The sequence below is a fragment of the Calonectris borealis genome, chromosome 1, assembly GCF_964195595.1.
Source record: "Calonectris borealis chromosome 1, bCalBor7.hap1.2, whole genome shotgun sequence".
Taxonomy (NCBI): Eukaryota; Metazoa; Chordata; class Aves; order Procellariiformes; family Procellariidae; genus Calonectris; species Calonectris borealis.
In genome coordinates, this window is record NC_134312.1 from 216,540,387 (window position 1) to 216,565,225 (window position 24,839).

A 24,839-nucleotide genomic window follows, 5' to 3' on the forward strand; every position below is an offset into this window, starting at 1 on the left:
CCTGCCCAGCAAAGCTGTGACACCAAACAGGTCAGATGTGTGGTCCTAGTAATCCAGGATGCCACCTCTGGTGTGACCACCTAACAGCAAAGCACCAAATCCCCATGGGTAGGCAGCGATATGCCAATGGCTTGGGCTGTGAGAAGTTCTTCCTAAGGCCTCTTTTGAGATTTGATGAATCTGGCAATTTAAATCAAGTTCTTATTGAAAAGGGAAAAAAAAATTCAACTGGGAGTAATTTGTATAGCAGGACTTAAAAATGCTGTCTTAAAGCAAGTCATTTGCGAACAGAGAAGGACTTGTGGGTGATATGATGGCTGGAAGCCGTCTTGGGCACAGCAATCACAAAATGATAGAGTTTTCGATTCTTGGAGAAGTAAGGAGGGGGGTCAGCAGAACTGCTGCCTTGGACTTCCCGAGGGCAGACTTTGGCCTGTTTAGGAGCCTGGTTGAGACAGTCCCTTGGGAGGCAGTCCTGAAGGACAAAGGAGTGCAGGAAGGCTGGACATTCTTCAAGAAGGAAATCTTGAAGGCGCAGGAGCAGGCCGTCCCCATGTGCCGACAGACAAGCCGGCGGGGAAGAAGACCGGTCCGGCTGAACAGAGAGCTTTGGCTGGAACTCAGGAAAAAAAAGGTTTATGACCTTTGGAAGTAGAGGCAGGCAGCTCAGGAGGACTACAAAGATGTTGTGAGGACAGGACATGCAGGGAGAAAATTAGAAAGGCTAAAGCCCAACAATAACTTAATCTGGCTACTGCCATAAAAGACAATAAAAAAATGTTTCTATAAATACATTAGCAACAAAATGGAGAATCTCCATTTGCAGGGGCAAACATAGTGACAAAGGATGAGGAAAAGGCTGAGGTACTTAATGCCTTCTTTCCCTCAGTCTTTAATAGCAAGACCAGTTGTTCTCCGTGTACCCAGCCCCCTGAGCTGGAAGACAGGGACAGGGAGCAGAATGAAGCCCCCATAATCCAGGGGGAAATGGTTGGTGACCTGCTACACCACTTAGACATACACAAGTCTACAGGGCCAGATGGGATCCACCCGAGGGTACCGAGGGAGCTGGTGGAAGTGCTCACCAAGCCACTTTCAATCATTTATCAGCAGTTCTGGCTAACCGGGGAGGACCCAGTTGACTGGAGGTTAGCAAATATGATGCCCATCTACAAGAAGGGCCAGAAGGAGGATCCAGGAAACTACAGGCCTGTCAGTCTGACCTCGGTGCCAGGGAAGGTTATGGAGCAGATCATCTTGAGTGCCATTATGCACTCATGGTACAGGACAACCAGGAGATCAGGCCCAGTCAGCATGGGTTTATGAAAGCAGGTCCTGCTTGAACAACCTGATCTCCTTCTGTGACAAGGTGACCCGCTTAGTGGATGAGAGAAAGCTGTGAATATTGTGTACCGAAGACTTTAGTAAAGCCTTTGATGCTATTTCCCACAGCATTCTCCTGGAGAAACTGGCTGCTCATGGCTTGGACAGGTGTATTCTTCGCCAAGTAAAAAACTGGCTGGATGGCCGGGCCCAAAGAGTTGTGATAAATGGAGTTAAATCTCGCTGGCGGCTGGTCACAAGCGGTGTTCCCCAGGGCTCAGTATTGGGGCCAGTTCTGTGTGATATCAACGATCGAGTGCACCCCCAGTTAAGTTTGAAGATGACACCAAGTTGGGCGGGAGTGTTGATCTGCTCGAGGGTAGGAAGGCTCTGCAGAGGGACCTGGACAGGCTGGATCGATGGGCCGAGGCCAACTGTATGAGGTTCAACAAGGCCAAGTGCCGGGTCCTGCACTTCGGCCACAACAACCCCATGGAACGCTACAGGCTTGGGGAAGAGTGGCTGGAAAGCTGCCTGGAGGAAAAGGACCTGGGGGTGCTGGTTGACAGCCGGCTGAACATGAGCCAGCAGTGTGCTCAGGTGGCCAAGAAGGCCAACGGCATCCTGGCCTGTATCAGAAATAGTGTGGCCAGCAGGAGCAGGGAGGTGATCGTGCCCCTGTACTCGGCACTGGTGAGGCTGCACCTCGAATCCTGTGTTCAGTTCTGGGCCCCTCACTACAAGAAGGACATGGAGGTGCTGGAGCGTGTCCAGAGGAGGACAACGAAGCTGGTGAAGGGCCTGGAGCACAAGTCTGATGAGGAGCGGCTGAGGGAACTGGGGTTGTTTAGCCTGGAGAAGAGGAGGCTGAGGGGAGACCTCACCGATCTCTACAACTACCTGAAAGGAGGTTGTAGCGAGGTGGGTGTTGGTCTCTTCTCCCAAGTAACAAGTGATAGGACGAGAGGAAATGGCCTCAAGTTGTGCCAAGGGAGGTTTAGACTGGACGTTAGGAGAAATTTCTTTACTGAAAGAGTGGTCAGGCCTTGGAACAGGCTGCCCAGGGAAGTGGTTGAGTCACCATCCCTGGAGGTATTTAAAAGACGTGTAGATGAGGCGCTTAGGGACATGGTTGAGTGGGCATGGTGTGTTGGGTTGATGGTTGGACTCGATGATCTTAGAGGTCTTTTCCAACCTTAATGATTCTATGATTCTATTCTATGATTAAAGCTGGTGTCCATGAGCACAATGCAAATGGTTTCCTTATATACCACGCTGTAGTTTTTCATCATTAAAGGAAGATTTTTAGGAAGCGCTGTATTTGTCTGAGATTTTCCCTTTGGTTGCTTGTAGCAGGAAGCAGCTTGAAATGAGAGAGAGTGAGGCAAGGTTGGTAGAGGAGATAACACCTTTTATTAGACCAACAGAAACTGGAAAAAAAACCCAGAAAAAAACCCAAGCAAGCTGAAACAGAAGCTGACAGACCTGAGAAAGCTTTGTGTGCCCTAAAGCATGCATGTTTTTATCCATCTATATCAGCTGATCTAATAAAAGATATTGTCTCTCATTACAAACATTGACTTACACCTCTGGACAATCATGTCCAGGCAATTTTGCCACCGTAATGGAACACAGACACAGAAGTGATGAGTGGCCTGAAGACAAATTTGAAAGCAACAGTGCACTCAGAACCACCTAGAATAAAACCAAGGAGACTCTACAGGCCTGTGGTCCAGATCTGGAGAGGTTATTTAGGCTCACTCTGATTTGATCCTCTGCATTTAAAAAATGAAGAGAGACGTCCTTGTGAGTGTTTCAATGCTGCGAGAAACAGTCCCACTACCGCTAAATCTGTGGTGCTCTCCACTTTCGATATTTGGTGGATACAGGATATTAGAAAACAACGTCATGCAAGACACTAATCAAATATTTATGACCAATTGAAAAGAATAGTTCAGGCTCAAGCAGAGATTCAGGTTTGGTTTTATTTACCTTGCACAAATTACTCAGTGCCCAGAGATTGTATCGGCAAGGACGAAAATGCCACCACCTCGGACAGGTTGTAGACACCCTGATCTGACAGCAATACACATGACAAATGGGATCAATGAAATGGTTTGGGATAAACTGTGCTTTAAAACAGCAACGCATGGAGGCTAAAAGCTGTGAAAATATTTACTGGTTTCGATACAACCGGTTCGTGAGCAGAGGCGGTCACGCAGGCACACGTTACGGGGTTCCTCTGGGCACTGGCCCTCCTTTGGAAAGGATGATTTGGCTCTTAGTCACCACACAGATAGTATTACAGGAGGTGTGCGCTGGCAGCCAGCCCAAGTCCACCCTGCACCTTGCTGGTTGCCAGAAAATTAATGAGCAAATACTTCCGCTTTCAGACTGTTCCCTCCCCTCTCCCTACACCTGCAACCTGTACCAGGGCTGTGCCTGGAGCAAACTGGAGCCTCTGGGGCAGCGGCTGGGCTGGGAGCTTGGAAAAAAACTGACCCAACGAAATAAAATCAAGTGAAAGAGGACTGGAGCACGGCGGGGAGCCATCCTGCGTGTGGGGCAGGACCCGAGGACTGAGCAGCAGGTTTTCCCACACCGCTGAGCCGACAGCTCCCGGGGAAGATGAGCATTTCCTCGGAGCACAAGCCCCTTGGGAAGCAGGTCACCGGCAGCCTGCATACGGTGAGTAAGATATGGGCTCCGGGGCACAGTTTCCTCCTGTGGGATCAAAGCATCCCCTCTGGACTACATTAGAAGGTTTTTTTACCTCCATTTATTATTTTGAAGACACCAGGGCTTGCCAAATATGTGACCAAGAAGAGGACTCTAGGTAAAAAGCTGTGTCTGACTCTGACCTGTTTGCACCAGTTTGCTTACAGAAGGACCGTGTCCCTCGCAGGCATACAAGATCTGGCAACAGCACATAACCAGAGCGGTCCTTTTTCTCCTTTGACAAAAGGCGGAATTAATTTAATATGAACTTTAATTGGTCAGATCCCTAAATAAAATCCTGTTGTGAGTTTTGGGGTTTTTCAATAGTTCTTAGTGTCTCTAATGATGCAAAAGTTGTCCTGTGTTGTAGATGTGCAGAATCATCAGCTGGGAGCAGTAGTTTTTGTAGCTGTAAGAAAAATTAATGACAATCTCAAGACAAGCAGTGTCCGACTGGGCAGAACTCAGGGACGAGATCAGATGATGTTTTCCTTTTCCACTCCTCTGCCCTCAGTCTGCTGCTTCTCTGTCGTAGCCGTACAGCCTCTCCCCGAGACCTCTCTGTCTTTAAAAGATCCAACCTTCTTGTGTTGCATTTTTCAGGTGTAGGTTGCAAAACGCTTCCCCAAGGAGGTAGCTGTTTTGCAGATTAATAAACTGGGGCACAGATAGGTGGAATGACTCCCTATAGGTGGAATGAATTCCTAAGTGTCACCTCTCTGGCTAATTACAGAGCTGGGAATCAGCTGGTGCCAGTATTCCCAGTCTGCTGGGAATCAGTTAGGTCCCAGGCCAAAACCATTAATCAAGATCTGAGAACATAAGGTTAGTTGGGCTACTGTATTAATGAAGAATGTTATCCATTTGTATTAGTGACAAACAGTATGAAACATCTGACCTGCCATCAGAAGAAGGAGCAAAGGCTCAAAAGCATGAGACTCTCCTGTCAAATGATCCCTGCCGGGGAAAGCTGTTATTATCACTTGGACTAATGGCAAATTTCCTAACTGAGAGGCTTTACTACAGAAACAGCTTTGGGCTATGTTCTTCAGTGGGTGGAAATCACCAGATAGTCTCAGACAGAATAATTTTTTATGTCTCCTTGGCCCTAGTGTAAATGATTGCCCTCGAGATGAAGCCACCCACACAAGGGCAAAGCAATATTCCAGTTGGGTCTTTGGCCTGAATCTGCTGTTGTTTCCCTGGCTTGCCTAGGCTGTGAGCAAATTTCTGCTAAATCTGATAGCTTGCTGCTGTTTAAAGGCAAAGGTCTCCCCCTGCTCCGCGTTGTCTGTTCCTAGTCCCTTCCTTTTGCCAGCTCTGGTGCTTGTTAAATCCTCTGTGAGCCAATTCAGCTCAGCAAGATGAAAGAGAAGCAGAGCTGGCACGAGGAAGAGAAAGAGAAGCACGTAGGTAGGTACAAGGATGGGAAGGGGAGAGGGCAGCAGGAGCTCCCCCTTCTCTTGGTGTGAGCTGTGAGATCAGCTCACGTCATCCCGTGGGTCTGTACCTGTGGGATCCAGCTAAGCACGTAAGTACACGCTTCACTTGAGGCATGTGACTAGCGGCACTGAAGCAGATCCTTGCGTGATCGGATCCAAGAAAGAGCAGGTGAGCTCCTGGAAAAAAGGGTTGTTTATTGACTCACGCCTTCCCAACGGCAGGTGTGGTCCTGGCCAGGCATGTGACTTGCATTGCAGCAGTGACGGCGGGAGGGAAAATAACCCCCTCCTTTCTTCCCTCTCCTTTTCCTCTACTGACTGCTACAAAAAATGACCGAGTGCAAAGGGAGGCTGTTAAAACCCTTCAGCACTGAACCGTCAGGAAGGTCGGACTAGACACCAGGTCCAGCTTTCCGGGCATTCAGGCCTCCTCCAATGTATTTCAGGTACCAGTGATTGTTAATGCCTGGTGAAATAAAATAAATCCAAACAAAAAGCCAAACTTTACATTCTTCCTTCTTAAATTCATATTAGTTGCATGAATTATTTCCTTTACTTCCTAGCTAAAGCTATCTTACATTTTTAAAGTGCTTTGCTAAACAGCTTCTGTCCTCCACCTCTGACATGCTGGATTTTTGTGTCTTACTTCAGTATTTATAACTAAACCCCCAGTGGAAGCCAATTCCACCCATTTCTAAAGTTGCAAAGAGCTTTAGTTTCTCCTTTGAAGAGAAAACAGCAGCTCAGGTGAGAGGAATGATGTTGCACAGCTTTGAGCTCGGTCCTTGTCCCTCTGCGCATGGGGAGGGTGAGAGCTCAGGTCGTTCTCGCTGGAAGGACAGGGGCCAGCAGGAACAACGGTTGTGTGGGACTTAGGAGATCGACGTCTGTGGTGGTGCATTCACACACACCCCTTCTCCTGGGCCGCTTGTTGATCTCAGAAATTTTCATGAAACCTCGGCCTTGGTGTACTGAGCCTGGCGGTTGAGCGCTCCTTGAGCGTATCAGAAACTCTGCATGGCTGGGGCTGGGAACGCACTCCCACTGCCTGGCCCAGCTGTCCGGTAGAACAACACTGAAACCTTGAGGATTTTTAGTAATTACCGCCTGGGACCGTGGCCAGGATGGAAATTTACGGATGACTAAAGCCAATGACCTGCAAACAGTGGTCCTAAGTGAGACCCTTTGCGCTCTCCGGGACCGCAGTGGGCTGCACCCTATACCTCCCTCTGAGTGGGAGCCTCTGAGAGCTCGCGACCTCTCGGGTCTGCGATATTCAGAGGGCCGACGTCTGACGGGACCTGGGCTGAACCGCTTCACTCCTCGAGGCTCAACCCTCGCCTGTTGAGAAATGCCAAGACTTTTTACATGAATATTTCTTCACTGAACTCGAGGGGAATTTTTAACAGGTACCTTTTGTACATTTTTATATATATATTTCTGTCTTGTATGTGTGAATTAATAGTAAGCATAATCTGTAATTAAGTCATGATTGTAGTAGACTCTACTTACTTCGTAAATGTTAATGATTAGTTAATGATTAAGTGCTGCTAAAACTGTGAATGAAACCTAGACTGCTGCTAAACACATATAATCCCTAAGATATAGACATAACATGGGTTTTTTTATATGTTTCATCCGTGTAGTAAGTAATAGAGTGAACCTTGCCATCGAACTCTGTTAAGTCGCACTTTTAGGTCTCTATTAAAATCACTTTCTGCTAATAACTTTGACGGTGATTCTTTAAGCAGCCTCTAAACCACGTCGTTCGCAACCACGTCGAATCCTGTAGTCACCAACAGCTTCCCTGGGCAGGGTACTTCTTGTCCCTCTTCTTCACTGACATTTTCCTACATCCCAAAGATGTGGTGAGCACTCGGCCATTTAGAAATGTGCGAGTCTCTGCTGCTCTGGTTATGAGGGCTGTATAAACATCCTGCATCTGCTTTTAGCAATAAATGGGGTGGCTGTTCCCACCTGATCCCCAAGAGATGGGGGCTCATACCGCTCTTCGCATTGTCATTCCAATTTCCATCTGCAATCACTTTTTTTTTTTTCTTTTCCTTGACACTTCCATGTTGACAGCCCGAGATAGGTAACGCACGTGGCTTTTTGTTCCCTTGTGATATCTGCAGTTGTCACCAATTGTGGAGTTAAACGTTGGCGGGGAGATGTACACAACAACGCTGAGCACGTTAAAGAAACACCCTGGCTCCAAGCTGGCAGAGATGTTCACCGGCCAGCCCAAACTCAGGACTGACTCCGAAGGGAGGTACTTCATCGACAGGCCAGGCACCTACTTCAAATACATCTTGGAGTACCTGCGCAGTAACCAAGTGCCCACCCAGTGCATCCAGGACGTCTACAAGGAGGCGTTGTTCTACGACATCGAACCTCTCATCAAGCAGCTAGAGGACTCCCCGCAGATCTTCGGGGAGCTCGTAGCGAGGAAGCAGTTTCTGGCTCGCGTGCCCAACTACAGCGAGAACATCGAACTGATGATCCGCATCGCGAGGGCGGAAGCGGTCGCATCTCGCCGGTCCAGCGTCATCGTGTGCGTGGTCAGAACTGAGGAGGACGCAGCCAGGTCTCAGGATGCCTTGAACAGCTTGGACATGGATAAAAAATCCGTGGTGAAGTTTGGCCCCTGGAAGGCGGCGCCAAGTATTTCAGACCTGCTGGACTGCATTCAAATGGATGTTGAAGCCAAAGGGTATAAAATATCCTTTCAGCCCCACGTGGCTGAAAAAGGTTTTCGCTTTAAATCGCATGACTTCTTCTACAAGTTCCTGTTCACCTGGTGGTAGCACAGTGCCACCATCGATGGGGAACAGAAGAAAGCAATTATTAAAACAAATTAATTTGGGCTGTGGAGATTAAGCCACGGACTACCGGAAGGACAGGAAGAAATGCATGGCCCAATGAAAGGATCTCCTTTGGTCGTTTGCCAAATTAAAGAGCGCTTAAAAGCTACTGTTTTATTGGGCTTTAGGGGATAACTCTACAAGTTAAAAGGTATCAGGAAAAGGAGGAATTTTACTCTTTCAGCGTTGCTGACTATTAGATAAGTTCAGAGAGGCAGATCTGAGGGTTAAGCCAACTTCACTCTACCTAAGAGAAATGAATAATCCCAAATATGTCTCGTGGACATGTGGAGTTGGTCTCTCAGTGCAAACGGGAACAGGTCATATACATGCAATTCCCGATGGAAACACTGACAGTTGCATTAACACATGCTCAAATTAAATTTGGATCCTTAATGAGAAGGCAAAAGCTCTTTTTCTCATTGCTTTCCACACTAGAACCTAGGTTAAAAAAGGATTTCAGTGTCCCATGCTCTCTTCTTGTTCCTCCAGTAGACAGCCTACTCTCGAGCCAATGTATTTATTACCGTTATTTATTATTTATTCTGAAGGAAAGATGGAGAACCTCAGCTATGGTCCAGGATCAACAAAAGGTAAAAATACCATCGCTGACCTGAGGAATTTATAATCTAAGGACATGCACTCCTCTCTCAGGCCACACTATTTCAATCCTTTTCTTGTGACATTCATTATTATTATGATATTATTTCTAAATATATAAGCTTCTGGAAGAATAGGGAAAGCCCGCCCTGATTTGATGGGAAGGGAGCGCTACTGAAGCGATAGCCTGGGACCTCAGTGCAAATTCTCCTTTACAGAACACGAGTTGGGTCCTACATCATGTTTTAAAAATCTTGGTATTCAAAAGTTTATTTTTATCCTGGAGATGGCTGTTAGCTTGGTTTTAATCACTCTGAAAATCATAATGGCTAATTTGATTATGATCATATTTCCTTTATTTCTCAGAACACGGATTTCTTCCAGTGAAGGACAAAAATCTCTGGGATGTTAAATAAATAACTTTTAAAAGCTCTTTGAATGATACAGAAGTGCTTTATTTACTGACATCTTCCCACCCAAATTCTAAAGACCTGAAGTTTTATCTTTATGCTAATGGATCTGAATCATTCCTAATTAAGCTTGGTTTCAGGTGTGCTCATCCTAGCACAGATTTCTCCCCAGTGAAAGTCGGGAGCCACGCCACCCACCTCAGGGCAGTTCTTCTATAGGTGTGAGGGGACTCTTTGAGACCTCTCGCATTTATAACCTTGGTAAGAACTGATACAATCATATCTGAGAAGGCAAAAAGGTTTAGCAGATAGGGTCTATGATCATAACCAAGCGGTCGGTGGTACTTAGCCTAGAAGAAGAGAGACCGAGGTGGCCTTCAAATAGACAGGAGGCTGCTTTAAGGAGGAGATCAGTTACGCTTTGTATGTACTAAGGGTGGAAGAAGGGGTAACTGGCTGAAGTCACAACAAAGGAGATTGCAGTTAGATATTAGGAAAAAAAATCTGATTACAGTGTAGTTAAAACCTCAAAGGAACAAACCTCCTAAGACTACAGGACTGCTGTCATGAGAAACTTTAATAGTTTTATCAAGGATGGTCTTACAGAACAGCCCAGGATCATCTGGTCCAACCTCTGGTGGGCAAGGGAGCCCGGATGAGATTATCGAGCACCCTGTCCCATCACGTCTTGAAAACCCCCAGCGATGTGGACTCCACCACGTTCCTGGGGAGGTTGTTCCACTGAATGATGGTTCTCACTGTAAAAAATTTCTTTCTTATATTGAGAAGAAACCTCTCCCGGTGCAACTCGTACCTGTTGCCCTCTGTCTTCTCCACACGGCTCCTTGTGAAAAGAGAGTCACCATCCTCTTTGTGGGTGCCCTTTAAGTACAGGGAACACTGTGCTGAGATCCCCCCATGGAGAAGACACCCCACTCCTTCAATCTTTCCTCATAGAAACTTTGATCACCTCCCTTTGGACCCTTCAGCCCCTTCCCAAATTGCCTTGTCCCTAAGATGTGACCAAACTGTGGCCGCCCCTGGCTACCTCTAGCCACGCAGCACCACCGATGTAACTGCTGCCTGTGTCCCCTGTCACCTAACTAGACATCGGTCTGTCAGGGAGCTCCTCGGTGCCGGGGCCTCCTTCCCCTCTCCTCGAAGGAGACACGTTTGCTAAGCTTTCATGTGTGTCTAACACAAGCTTGCCCGGAAATGTCAAGCTATGTTATTTATATTTTCGTCTTTATATGGTCTAACATCAAATACTAACTGGTGGCTATTTTGGGGGAAAAGTGAGCGGGGTTGACAGGGCTGATCCCCTGGCGGGGTTTGGCTGCGGGGCGGGCCAGGTCGCTGCCGCCATGTCAGGCCCACGTTCCCATGGCAACGGGAGGCCGCCCCCTCCCGGGCTCGGCCGCCTGACCATAGAGCGCGGCCTCCAGCTGGGAAGAGAGGACGCCTCTTTGGCCACCTCCCTGCGGGCGACTCTGTGGTTCCTCTTCCGGGTTGCGCGTACGGCGGCCGCGGAGGCCAGGCGGCGGCATGGCGGCGCACTTGAAGAAGCGGGTGTACGAGGAGTTCACCAAGGTGGTCCAGGTAACGCACCGCCACCGGGCCGGGCCGAGCGGGGCGCGGGGGACAGTCCCGAGCTCTGCCGTGCGGCGAGTGGAGCCGGCGAGTGAGGCGGAGCTGAGGGAAAAGCCGCCGGCCTAGCCCGAGGCCTAGCCCAGGGGCGCCCGCAGCCTCGGGGCTGGGGCGGCCCGTGAGGGGCTGGGAAGGAGCGGGACGGATTGGCCCCGGGTTTAGGGAGATCGGAGCTGCCTGGAGGGAAGGGGGCTGCCTCAGGGTGTGTGCGGGGAGATAGGGCTCCCCTCAGGGCGGGGAGGGAGCGGCTGCCGGGGGGTGGAGGACGCGGCTTCCCCCAGCCGGGGATGGGGGCGCGGCGTGAGTTGCTCTAGGCTGGTGGGCGTGGGGGAAGCCGTGTTTGCCCCGGGGTGGTTGTCTGGGATTGGAAAGGGCAGGATTTGCCGCAGGCTGGGGTGGGGAGAGGCAGTGTTTCCCAGGGATAGGGGCTACCTGGGCAGGACAGGAGCAGCCCCAGGGGGCTCAGGATGTGTTCCTTCCTGAGGTAGATGAGGGAGAGGCCAGCAGCAGCCGTGGGGCACAGGAGCTTTCTCAGGCTTGGTGCTGAGACAGTGTTCGCTCTGGGAAGGAGTGGGTCAGGATTTGCTCTGTGCTTCTGAACCGTGTCTCTCTGCCCGCAGCAGCAGCACGAGGACCTGTCCTCTAAGAAGCTACGGTTGACCAAGCCCAGCAAGTCAGCGGCGCTCCACGTCGACCTGTGCAAAGCCACCTCACCCGCAGATGCCTTGCAGTACCTGCTCCAGTTTGCCAGGAAGCCCGTGGAAGTGGAGAGCGTGGAAGGGGTTGTCAGGATCCTGCTGGAGCATTATTACAAGGTGATGAAGTTGGGAGCCAAGCGAGCTTCCGGAATCCTCATTCTGGTCTTGTTTTCTTGGGGTTGGATGTGGAGTAGAGAGTCACAGGCTCCTGGTCCTGACTCAGTTGCCAACAGCCTGGGCTGTTGGAACCCCTCTGTGAGGAGAGTGAGTGACTCTAGTCCTTTACCCGAGGGATTCCTGATCATGTTACCTGGTCCCTTTGCTGATCGTTTCAGGAGCCAGTGACAGGGATGTGACTCTGTTATCCCTGCAGATGCCCTGCGTGATTAGTGTTAAATTAACAAGGGTTAAAGACATGACAAGTTTTCCAGGGAACCCGGCTGTCCAAAGCTGGCTCAGCTTTATCTGAATCGTTCCTGACTGATGTTTCCTTACCTTGGTCTTAGTTTGCTTTAACAGTGGAGAAACTTTTTAGTTATTGCTGGTGCTGCAGACAAAGCACTTTTAAAATGGTACTTCTGAAAAACTTCTCAACAAAAAATTCTTAACAGCAAATAAACAAATAAATAACAGAAGTAATATGAACTTCGTAGTAGCCAGATATTGATCCTTCACTTGATAAAGCAAAACTTTATTGTGGCTGACAAAGCTGCACTGTAGGCTGAAACATTTCTTACAAAAGTCCTTGTGCTTCTGTTTTGTGTTGGTTGTTTTTTTTTTTTTACAATTGAGGCTATTTTGTTTTGAACTTAGACTAAAACTCTAAGCTCCATTTTATCTATTTCTGTACTCTACCTGCTTTGGCTTGTGTGTTGAGACTGGTTTACTTTTTTTTTTTTGGATGGGAACTTACTTTCATCATTGGACCAGTCCCCAGTCAGAAGAGTGTACAACTTAAGGAACCTAACCTGGTGTAGCGTACAACTTAAGGAACCTAACTGGTGTAGTTCCATAGCTTTCTATGAAGAAAACTGTAGTTCCTGATCAAATAACACAAGTTATTTGGTGTTTGAAGTTGGTGTTGTAGCCTGTGTTAGAAGAGAGGCTCTTAAATCTACAGATGAGGTCACATTTTCAGTGCACAGCCTGTTACAAAAACCAGCTTTTAAAAAGCTACAGGACTACAAAGCATTGTAGCAGCAGGAGGGACAGGATACCGTAAGCTGGTGTTGCTGTCAGCAGCGGCGTGTCCTCAAACAATGGTCTGAGGTGATTCTGAAAGTCCCCTCCTGACTCCTGAGGGTGGTCGGGACGAGGGGTTAGGGGCACCTGCACCTACTGGTGTTTTGGTCATGGAGACGCCGATCAGACCTGTAAACTAAAAAGATAAGTTTCCCTAATTTCCTGCTCATGAACCATTAGCAGGAGGAGGAAAATGCCCTCTGGAGTGGGAGGCTGCTCGTAACTTGGTAATGAAAACATTGCAGACATTATTCGTAAGGCTTTAAAAGTGCCTTTATAAGTGTCCTTTTTAAAATCATTGATTTAATCTGTATTCGTGGAGAGGGTTGTCCTTTTATTAAAAGAACGTGGGTAATGTTGAGTAAACATCAAACGTATTATACTGTGGAAATCCGTGCATCCTACCACTGATGTGAGTAGTCCAATGACAGTAACTGTTGTTCAAGCACATAATTTTGGCCCTGAAAAAGAAAATGCTTCTCAGCTCAGTTGAGAAAGAGGTTACTCCCACGGGTATCCCATTTGTCACTTGGGGGGGGTGTGTGACACTGAAGTCTCTCCTAAACACTGTTGAAAGACGTAAAAGTTGTAACTGTGATATTTCTGCACCTATTGAGAGATGTAACTCTCACCTCTGTGTTCAGCGTCGCACAATTGCCTGGTAAGATCTAAGTATGAAATCCAGACTTCTTTTTGTCTTTCTACCCTGTTTTGGGTATCCTTGGCAATACGATGAAAAAGAGAGTTTCCAGTTATGACCAGAAGTCTTGTGTGCACAAGTCTGTAGAAGTCTCAAAATAATAACTTTGAAATGCATGAGCTTTTAAAATGAATTTAAAATCAATACTAATTTGTGAAGCTTATTTCTGTAATTATCACCTGTGACAGCTTTTTCTGTTGCTTAAATGGGCAGATGTATGCAGCTAACATGCTGCTTTTTTTTTTTTTTTTTTTTTTACCTTGCTGTGTTGTGTTTTTCTTTTATGAAAGAGATTGGCAGGATTTCTCCCAACTGTTAAGAGAAACAGTTGTTTTCTGTAGCCCACATACCTTGCTGCTTAGCAGAGGTCAGGAGACCATCAGTCTCAGTTCATCTTCTAAAATCCTCCCATTTGTCATTAAAAACTTGCAAAGATATCAACATTATCAACACTGAATTTTCCGGCATCTTGAAAACCTGATTTATTTAAACTTTAAATTTGCAAACAGTATGAAGGTAATTTTGAGGAATTATGATTAAAAGAATCATTTTGAAATGTACTGGAAGCTGCCACGTAAACATTCTGGCACGGTTAATTTTCTATGGGGTGTGCTGTGGACGTATAGAGGAGGAGGTAGCCTGACAGTAAAGTTCAGGCCCTTGTGCTGAATTGTGTATAGGTCCTGCCTGTAGGTAGTGTTTTATGCTCTTCAAACTGGAAAATGAATGAGGGTGTCTGCTGTTTCCTTCCAGGAGAACGATGCCTCTGTCAGATTGAAGATTGCTTCCTTGCTGGGCTTGTTATCGAAGACCGCAGGATTTTCCCCAGATTGCATTATGGATGATGCCATTAACACGCTTCAAAATGAGAGTAAGTCTCAGCTTTTCAGGTGATGCTTGAGATCAAGGAAGAATCACGTGGTCTTTAAGCGTTTAGGACAGTGGCAAGGCCCTTACATCTGAAGTGTATAATTGGGAATTGTTGCTCAGAGTATTTATTTTCTGCTTTTATGAATATTGACAGACAATACCATGTTCTGAGGAGGAGAAAAACGTTCCTCAGACCTGCCTGCTCTATACCTGTGTTTTAAGGGAGTGCAAAATTTGCTTTTGCATTTCTGTGTGAGAGCTGTTGCTTCTGAAGTGCTCTGTTCTAGAGAACTAGTCTTGTTAAAGTGGAATCTTTTTTGAAGAGGAATTTTTTTTCCTTACCGTGCTGCAGGCTAGCTCATCAGAGCTAATGCAGGAAGGCATTAGTTGATTAGCATTGGATTTGTAATAGACAGTAAAATATAGGTTGTCCTGTTTGTGGCTTCATTAAAGTCCATTTTTATTTTCTGTTACATTCACAGTTTGTATGTGCTTTTCTTGATGCAGTTTAGTTTTGTTTTAATGTCATTTATAGAATCAAATAATGGTTTGGAAGGGACCTTTAAAGCTCATCTAGTCCAACCCCCCTGCTGTGGGCAGGGACACCTTTCACTGGATCAGGTTGCTCAAAGCCCCGTCCAGCCCGACCTTGAACACTTCCAATGATGGGGCATCCACAACTTCTCTGGGCAACCTGTTCCAGTGCCTCACCACCCTCATCATAAAAAATTTCTTCCTTTTCTAAACCTGCCCTCTTTCAGTTTAAAACCATTGCCCCTTGTCCTGCCCCTATAGGCCTTGGTAAAACAATCTCTCTCCATCTTTCTTATAAGCCTCCTTTATATATTGAAAGGCCACAATAAGGTCTCCCCAGAGCCTTCTCTTCTCCAGGCTGAACAAGCCCAACTCCCCCAACCTTTCCTCATAGCAGAGGTGGTCCAGCCTTCTGATCATTTTTGTGGCCTCTTCTAGACCTGCTCTAACAGGTCCATGTCTTTTTTGTGCTGAGGACCCCAGAGCTGGACGCAGCACTGCAGGTGGGGTCTCATGAGAACAGAGTAGAGGGTCAGCATCACCTCCCTCGACCTGCTGGCCACGCTTCTTTCGATGCAGCCCAGGATACGATTGGCTTTCTGGGCTGCAAGTGCACATTGCCGGCTCGTGTCCAATGTTTCATCCACCAGTACCCCCAAGTCCTTCCTGGCAGGGCTGCTCTCAATCCAGACATCCCCAGTCTGTACTGGAGATTGCCCTGACTCAGGTGCAGGACCTTACACTTGGCCTTGTTGAACTTCATGAGGTTTGCATGGGCCCACTCCTCAAGCCTGTCAAGGTCCCCCTGGATGTCATCCTCAGGTGTGTCAGCCGCACCACTCAGCTTGGTGTCATCCACAAATTTGGTGAGGGTGCACTCAATCCTGCTGTCCATGTCTTTGAAGAAGATACTAAACAGTATTGGTCCCAGTACGGACCCTTGAGGGACACCCCTTGCTACTGGTTTCCACTTGGATACTGAGCCGTTGACTAACTCATTGGATACGGCCATCCAACTAATTCCTTATCCATCTAACTGTCCATCCATCAAACCCATATCTGTCCAATTTAGAGGTAAGAATGTTGTGGTGGTCCAGGTGAACAGCAGGCTAAATGTGAGCGAGCGGTGACGGCTCACTGCCTACCAGGCCGTATCAACAGGAGTGTGGCCAGCAGGTCAAGGGAGGGGATTATTCCCTTTTCCTCGGCACTGGTTAGACCACATCTGGAATACCGCATCCAATTTTGGGCTCTCCAGTGCCAGATAAGTGCTGGTAAGGTTGCGTGAGTTCCGCAGATGGCCACCGAGGTGGTTGGGGGCTGGAGTACGTGATGTGCAAGGAGAAGCTGGGGGAGCTGAGCTTGTTCTGGCCTTTGAAAGGAGAAAGCTTCATTCCAACCGAAATGATTGAGTGATTCTGTAGCTGGTGAGGAGCTCAGTAAAGAGGTACGCAGCCTTTCACCGTTTTGTTTTGCAGAGTCTCACCAAGTCCTTGCGCAGCTGCTGGACACCCTGTTGGTGATCGGCACAAAACTCACAGAGAATCCGTCTGTCAGGATGAGGCTGGTAGAGGTAGCCTGCAAGGTAAGGCGGCCTCCCTGGGGCAGGAAACTTTTATCACTGCCACGGGAAAAAAATATGTAATCAGTGTTTAAATTATTTTCATTTTTCTCAACAAACTGTTAACAACACTAACATTTTTTAACTGCTAGGAATCTTAGTACGATTAGTTGTTTCAAAGGGGTGAAAGAACAACAAAAATCCAGTTACGTCTATTCTTCTCTTTGTTCCACAGCATCTGACAGATTCTTCCCATGGTGTAAGAAATAAGTGTCTTCAGTTAATTGGCTGTCTTGGACCAGTGGAAAAAGGTGTGACAAAAGAAGTTGAAAGCCAGGCTGCCAAAGATGTCCAGAAGATAATAGGAGATCATTTTAATGACCAGGACCCTCGTGTTAGAACAGCAGCTATAAAAGCCATGGTAAGGATTGCTGGTACAGTGGAATAAATTGTTTGGGGATATATAAGGAAGCTGGTAAGGGGTTGCAGACTAATCCAAAGAGGTTTGGATTAGAGATTATTTAATTAACTTAGTAGAAGTCCATTTAGCATATCAAAATTACCAGGAAAAATAAGCTAGGTTGTGAAATACGAGAGTAACGTGAGATATCAAAGGGCATTTTAGTGATTCATAAAAATTTCTGTTTCAGCTATAGCTGAAGAAGCTTTTTAATTTGTTGATTTTTTGAGTGTACGTAGGTTCTTTCTTTTACTGAGAAATCCGTATTTCTTGATTTAGCATTGTTTACCACAGTTTCAATAAGCCACTAGTACACCAGCACACAATAGAAAGCTGCTTATGACAGGAAACCTGTGTGATAAGTCCAGAAAGAATTTTGTTTGTTTGTTTGTTTGTTTTTAAACAACGTTTGTTTTGCCCCATGGTCACATTTGTTAGCATTCTTTAACTGGTTATGAGGTTAACTGGTTTTCATGTGGGCTGGAGCATGGGGACCCTTCAGAAGTTTTTAGCTTTGCAGAAATGCAAGCAAAGACCGTGTGCTTGATAATTTTGCTTGTGGGTATCTAGAAGTTCCTCTGTTACCCTTAAAGTTTATGACAATATCCCATCTAACCTGACGGTGAACAAGCGTATTTGAATTAATGATATTAAACGACAAAGAAAGAAGCAGGATGCATTTGAGGAGGCAGATTGCACTTGAATCTGTCTGGGATCTCCCTCTGCTGGAAGTTGCACTCGTCTTTCTTTTTCATTTCAATCTGGTTTTTTTGGTACAATTTTTATTTAAAGTCGTTTGAGTGACTTTTACAATGGCATTCAACCAAATCCATAGCAAGATTTGACCTTGAATTTTTAATTACAGCACAACGTTAACTGTCTTTCTGTCGTTTGAAGCACGGAAGCATCCTGAATGAATTCAGAGTCACTAACGACTTCTAGGGTTCTTGATCATGGTTTTCCTTGCTACTGTGTGTGGGTCTTTGGGTTTTTTTGTTGTGTTTTTTTTTTTTCCCTTGGATTTTGTCACTGGCATGTTTTACTTTGAAGAAGTGGATACAGAAAAGCAACTGTTTGCTTTCTTGTTGACAATATTCAACCAGCTATTATCCCTTTGTTTATAAGTCAGATTCATGATACTACTTTATTCCAGGTAGAAAAAATGTTTAGTGGGACAGTTTTTGCTATTCCTCTGGTTTGATAATTGAAAAGGTTTACAGGGCATGAAAATTCATTGTCAATGCTACTTTTGCGTCCGTGTTTCAGGAGTGGTAGGAAACTAATTATTTTGAAGATACCTATGTCTGTTGTAATTGTGGTTGAATATGGCTGACACTAAACAATTGTTTGAAGGTTGGAAGAATGGATAGACAGTGTATTTATATAAATTGTATTTTCCTAATCAATCAAAGTATGAATGGCTGTCAAGTTTAAAAAAAATTATACTGAAGTCAAGATGATTATTTAAAATACTTTCGGCCAAGATAATGAAATACTTTAATTCTAGCACCAATCAAGAAATGCAAGCAACTAAGTTTACTTAAAGCAGAAAAAACAGTGGTGAAAACTTAGTCTGTGTCATTTAAACCTATAGTTATGCTTTCTTGTGTTTTTTTTTTCCTGTAGCTGCAGCTTCATGAAAGAGGATTAAAATTACAGCAGGCTATTTACAGTCAGGTAAAACCTTGTATTAATTTGTATTTATTTTGTACTTGTTTGCATATCTTGCTTTTTAGATTCTGTGACAATGTGCTTTGAGAGAAGGAGGCCATTGAACAGAGGTGGAGTATTTTGCACTTAGGTTGCCTGTATTCCTTATTGCCCTATGGCAGTGGAAATAAAAATCTTTTTGCATCTTTTTGTGCTTAAACGCACTAAAGCATATGCTTTGATTGGAATATATTGTTTATTGGGGGAGATAATCATGGGAAGGGCAAGGCATTATGTAATTATTACTGTCATCTGGCAGTCTCGAATCTTAAACCCTTGTTCATTGGAGAGTACACATTAAGCCTATGTTTTTTATGTCAGTAAGGTTGCGCAGCTGAAGCCTGTATCAAATCAATTCTACTACAGATTCACGTTTCGTGCTTCCTGCATAGTACAGGCAATTTCTGGAGTTTTACAGCATGTGCCTGATTGACTTTATTAGGACTAATCTACCTAATCAAACTTGGAAATGCTAGGGAGTAGAAGGGAAGACTGAATTTTATCATCTTTCCTAACTGGTTCATGGTAAGGATACTAACTGCACTGTAGGAAGTGAATGACAGCTCAGGTGGAGATGTTTCAGGTATATTGGACTGTGAATCTTCTTTCAGGCCTGCAAGCTGTTGGCAGATGATTATGAGCAAGTGCGCAGTGCTGCGGTTCAGCTAATTTGGGTCCTCAGTCAACTTTACCCTGAAAGGTATGTTCTGTATGCAAAGTGACTCAAAGTATTGGCATAGTAATCATCCTAATCCCGAGAGTTTTGTGCCAGCAAGTCTCAGGAGTAGCTGTTAGAAAACTGATGTGTACAAATTGCTGATACCTGATAGGAATGCACTGATCCGGATGCAGTTTTGGTTCTTGATATTTGTTGCACGTCCATAGGAGTTCAGCATAATTGTTTCTTGCTTGATGCCATCCAGCATGGCGTAAGATCAACATACTGATTTATGTTTCTCTGTGTTAGCATCGTCCCGATTCCTTCTTCTAATGAAGAAATTCGCTTGGTTGATGATGCATTTGGAAAAATTTGTCATATGGTTAGCGATGGCTCCTGGGTTGTTAGAGTACAAGCTGCTAAGTTATTGGTAAGTTGCATTTTTTTCTTCTGTATCTGAAAATAGTTCATCTTATCTTACTTAACTTTTCACGTATATTTGAAAAGTGGGAGGATGTTTAAAAACTGTATAGGTAAATTTCTATGGAAATTCTGAGAAGAAAGAAATGAGAGAGGTTGAGGAAACCCAAAAGTTTCTCAGCTGAACTCTGCAGTGATTCTTTCCTTGAGAGTAGAGGGTTGGGTATCCAATAAAAAAAAAAATACTACTTGTAATTCCTTCCCGCTACTTCTCCAGCACAGGACGTATGAACCAACTGAACTCAAGAAAGACCGTATTAACCTCAGAGGGAAAATAAGATGTTCTGATCGTCTTAAGTAAACTTCTTTAGATTCTGACATACAGTATCGTCAAGCATTGTGTAAAGCTATTAGAATGAGAGGGTAAGATTGGATGCTGTTTTAGGATAAATCAGGAAATTATATGATGTAATTTAGAATAACCCTGTTTCTTCCTTTTGATTTTTTTTTTTCCTCTTTAGGGTTCTATGCAACAAGTTAGCTCCCATTTCTTAGAGCAGACCCTTGACAAGAAGCTCATGTCAGATCTGAGGGTATGTAAATGTTTGGATTTGTTTTTACTGCGTGTAGTGTACCAAAATCGCACAAGAGGTATGTTAACGTTGAGTGCGTTTCTTTACCACGTCCTTGCCTGAGGGCTGCTGAGAGTTAATTGATGATGACAGGTTTTCTTTTAGATTGAAGTCAATGAAGCAAGTGCTAGTTTTAGATTTCATTAGCCGAGCGTGTAATAAACAGCTCTAGGCTATTCAGGTTTCGCAGATGAGAGGTAAACGTTTGTGTTCTTCTGACAGCCTTTTGGCTAAAAGCTTTATTTATTGTGTACGGAAAGATTGCATCCTAGTTTTAGGAGCAAGCGTATGGAAAATTCCTGCAAGATCCGACCAGTAGACCTAGACATTTCAAGAGACATGAGTAGCTAGAGGCTGGGACCCCTGAGCCCTACGAGCAAAACTTTTCGGTAAAATTCCTTCCTTAAGCAACTCGCTCGAGGTATTACGTTCAGTTTTTCTGTCTACAAAAGAATGAGGGAAGCTAGAGCTGCTAGTTTTTGTGGGCTGCTTTGTAAAGTCCGTTAAAGAACTGCATAACTTTCTTTACAGTGTGGGGGGAAAGGAGATGGACTAGTGAGCATGCTGAGTGAATATCGCATTTTACACATTGCTGAACGCTGTATAGTATCGATAGTCATTAAAGTATTTAATTGCAGTTTAACAAGTTGAACTGCAAAGTGATAGCATCTGGTTTTGCAGATCAGTTATTGCATACTTAACTAGACGGGCCTTTGCTCTGACCCAGTTTGGCTGTTCTTATAATGGATGTCTAAGAATATGTTAATTAAAATGTATCAGTTATTATCCTTTCCCAACATCAAAAGTACAAAGAGTTACTGGCAATTAAAAATATTTGTAGAAGAGAAGGAATTATTTGCTTTTCTTAGCATTTGCCTGTCTCTGTCAATGTCTAAGCCTCTAGCTACATCTATTTTCAAATCCAGTAAAGCCATTTAATATTTTGTTGGGTCATCTTTAAAGTTTACCATGGTTGTAACTGAAAAACTTGTTTGGACAGAGGAAGCGCACTGCGCATGAACGAGCCAAAGAACTCTACAGCTCTGGGGAGTTTTCAAGTGGCAGAAAGTGGGGAGATGATGCTCCCAAAGAAGAAATTGATACGGGTGCTGTAAACTTGATTGAATCAGGAGCTTGTGGGGCCTTTGTTCATGGCCTGGAGGATGAGATGTATGGTAAGTGTTAACTTATTATGGAATGACTAAAGGAGGAGATGTGTGCTGGCTAATAAGCTTTGTTTTTTGGGTTTTTTTTTGGTCAAAATAGATCACTTGGCTATTGTGTTTGGGTTTTTTTAACGAATCGTGGACTTCAGGGTGGTGTGTTTTTATTCCATTGTGATCTCTGATATGGTATTTGTTTCAAAGGTGCTACAGTTACATGGATATCTCACCTTATCTTACAGTCAGGTCAGTTTTTTTCTAAATGGAGCAAGGAAAACTGATGTGGGAAGACAACCTGGAAAAAATAGTAAAATCAAACAACAACAGATCTCAATGTTGCACAGAATTTTGTGTAGAAACGTTCCATTGAGTAGCCAAAACCAAATAGTTTCCTATAAATGGTAAAGTTTTAGTATAATATCTGGTAAGAAGTGGTTGAAACCCACAGAAACCCACTAGGATTTTTTTTTTTCTTTATTGACTTAAATTTAACAGTTGCATGTGGCTCTAAATTGGCAACATTAGTTGCTGCTGTTTGAAATTGGTGTTTTCTCTGCAGGAAGGAATATCAAATTTTATAGAACTTGTTGTTTAAAACATGGCTCTACAAGGAAACTGTGTCCATGGAGCACAGTAATCATTCATTTTGTAAACACAGCAGCTTCTAACAAAGATTATAACTAGTGGAGACAAACCCACATATTTTTCAAAATATTTCAGAATCCACCAGCTCCAACAAACAGAAGTTTTCTTTTAATTTCCAACTCAATTTTTTCCATGGCCAATTTATACTCATTTGTTCTTAGCCAGTGTAGGTTTCAGATTAAATAGTTGCTGCTTCTCTTGGGGACTGGCTTCCCTAATGAATTAATAGGCAGCTTTCGTTTTGCAAGGGGCTAAACAGGCAAGGCTCCTTTTAGTCTCTGCTGCTATGAAAGCTTTCCTCTTGGCTAGTTACGATGTGCTATTCTTGAAAACTGGTGAGTAGATCTGTATATTTTCAGGCACTTAAATTTCAGGTGGGGTCTTTCTTACCTCTTTAACAATGTTATCGATAATTCTTTTTCTTTAATGGAAATACCTATGTTCTAAGATCACATTTACCTATTCCACGGTGCTATTGTTTTGATCTCTTGAGGTCTTGCGATGATGGATTTGGAGGCCGTAGTCTCTTTCCAGCAGATTAGATCTGATCTGTTCTTCTAAGCAGGGTGAATTAAGAGTGTCAAACTGGAACACAGGCATTCCTGAGCTCCTAAGTTTGGCTGTAGCATTAACCATGCTGCTGGCCTCAGGAAGGTCTGTGTGCTACCCTTCCCAGTACAACTTTCCCATGGGTAAAGTGAAGATTTGTATGTCTTAAGACTGTTGAGAATGGCTGGTATTTGCATAGAACTGTGAAAATGCTGAGCTCTGAATGTTAGTCCTGAATTTGCTTTTAATGATACTGGAACTCATAGGCTAAATTAGAAAGTACAAAACCACCATAACAAAAATATCGCTGTATTGTGTTGTAGAAGTTGGTTTATTGTTCTATGACTCCTGCAAATAAAAGCATGTTTTTCTAATAGCTAAACTCTCCCTGAAGCCTGAAAATGCAACTTTTTTTTTTTCCTGACTAACAGTAAAAAATTTTTCACTGGCTCAGTCCGTTGACCTGTGAAACACATTCTCCAGTTTCTTGTGCCGTAGGTCTTGTGGCAGTATGGTGCTATTGGGGAGTGTTGATAAAATGGACAGATGTGGAATATACACAGGTCTTTAAATAGATCTCTCCCTCCACTGCAGCATTTTTAAATACTGCTGAGCTCTCTACTTCCTTATATGCAATGCTGCTTCATTTCTTGAATTCCACGTTGTAACTTAAATCTAAATTAGTGTGTCAGCTTAGGAAAGCAATATTGGCAAAATGTTTTTCTTCTCTATTACCTTGGTCTTAATGACCGCAGAGGCTCGTAGTTGTGACAAAAACTTCGTTACTGAATAAGCAGGGGTCTTGCTGTGTTTGCATTTTTCTACTTAATCAGAATCATCAGGCATCAAATATGTTCTTTAAGAACAATAGGCCTAAAAGCTAAAAGAGTTTAAGTAAATGTTTTCAAGATGAACTAATTTGAATGAAAAATAAAAGTATGTTTAAAACAATAATGTTTGCAAGACATCAGATCAATTCTTATTTGTATAATCCCAGCACATAAATGTTATGGAAGCTAGCAAGGATGGCTGCAGGGAAGAGAATCTCATCTCCACTTAAGCTTGTTATATTTGGGTATTCTTCAAATTCCTGCTATGTTTTACAGCATGAATATACTCTGGACACCTTTTGATGCTTTTTGCTTAAATTCTGAGTAATTTTAAGAATTAGGTGGCACCTTTTTCCTTTCTTTTGAAGAATCCAAAGTCACGCAGCAGAGGAATTTCATTCTGTTTACTGCTGAAATGCTGATACTCTAGGGCTTTTCAGCAATTCATAAAGTGCTACATAGCAAGTTAAAAATGCAGTGAATGCTCTGAGCAATTAAAATGTCAGGAAGAATAAGACAAGCAGATTTTAATTATCTAAATTAGTTTGCTTAAGATACCAGGTTTATAGCTACACTTGTAAAATGCGCTATGAAATACGTAATATTTATTGCTGGATAGGAGACCTATTTTTTACTTGCAAGTCCCTCTGCAGATGCTTACGACAGCAGCACGTGTTGTTTTAGAGGTGAGTCTTTTGATTTGAAGACTTGACTGTGAAAAGGTCCCTAACGGCATGGGTCCTTACTTAGTCTCCATCGTCCTCGGGGTTCCCTTAGCATCTCCTGTCCTTAGCCCAGTCCTTGAATAATATGAGGCCTGGCTGTTGCGTGGTCTGTCCTTTTAAACAGCACTAACAATTAATTCCCTCCCTCTCTTAATAGAGGTTCGGATCGCTGCGGTTGAAGCCCTCTGTATGTTGGCTCAGTCCTCGCCTTCTTTTGCGGAGAAATGCCTGGATTTTTTGGTTGACATGTTTAACGATGAAATTGAGGAGGTGAGGTTACAGTCAATACACACAATGAGAAAAATTTCCAACAACATCACGCTGCGGGAAGACCAGCTGGATACTGTGTTAGCTGTCTTGGAGGTAAGAAGTTCTTGAGAGGGGGAAAAATTGCATTCCTGTTTTGTTTTTTTTTTTTTTTTAAGTGTTAAATTACAT

General features: G+C 44.3%; 2 protein-coding genes across 6 annotated transcripts in view; both read left to right on the forward strand.

The window, feature by feature from the left end:
* The first annotated feature begins 3,951 nt into the window (after positions 1-3,951).
* On the forward strand, positions 3,952-8,293 carry KCTD14 (potassium channel tetramerization domain containing 14). 2 transcript variants are annotated; one of them, XM_075140592.1, is made up of 2 exons: positions 3,952-4,026; positions 7,619-8,293. In XM_075140592.1, the coding sequence occupies exons 1-2, from the start codon at positions 3,952-3,954 to the stop codon at positions 8,288-8,290; spliced, it is 747 nt and encodes a 248-aa protein (XP_074996693.1). In that variant the 3' UTR covers positions 8,291-8,293. The 2 variants fall into 2 exon arrangements, with proteins under 2 accessions (XP_074996693.1, XP_074996698.1); XM_075140597.1 differs by having other exon boundaries at positions 3,952-4,011.
* Positions 8,294-10,786: 2,493 nt separating this feature from the next.
* The window catches only part of INTS4 (integrator complex subunit 4), a 39,695-nt gene continuing 25,642 nt past the window's right edge, over positions 10,787-24,839 (forward strand). For 2 of the 4 annotated variants that reach the window (XM_075140297.1, XM_075140299.1), the window contains exons 1-11: positions 10,787-10,956; positions 11,625-11,819; positions 14,398-14,515; positions 16,527-16,633; positions 16,845-17,030; positions 18,696-18,746; positions 19,391-19,479; positions 19,747-19,867; positions 20,379-20,450; positions 21,490-21,664; positions 24,559-24,764. In XM_075140297.1, the coding sequence (XP_074996398.1) occupies positions 10,903-10,956; positions 11,625-11,819; positions 14,398-14,515; positions 16,527-16,633; positions 16,845-17,030; positions 18,696-18,746; positions 19,391-19,479; positions 19,747-19,867; positions 20,379-20,450; positions 21,490-21,664; positions 24,559-24,764 (1,374 nt within the window). In that variant the 5' untranslated portion in view covers positions 10,787-10,902. Of the gene's footprint in view, positions 10,957-11,289; positions 11,309-11,624; positions 11,820-14,397; positions 14,516-16,526; positions 16,634-16,844; positions 17,031-18,695; positions 18,747-19,390; positions 19,480-19,746; positions 19,868-20,378; positions 20,451-21,489; positions 21,665-24,558; positions 24,765-24,839 lie in introns of those variants that run through there. The other 2 variants (XM_075140298.1, XM_075140300.1) reach the window with 2 other exon arrangements.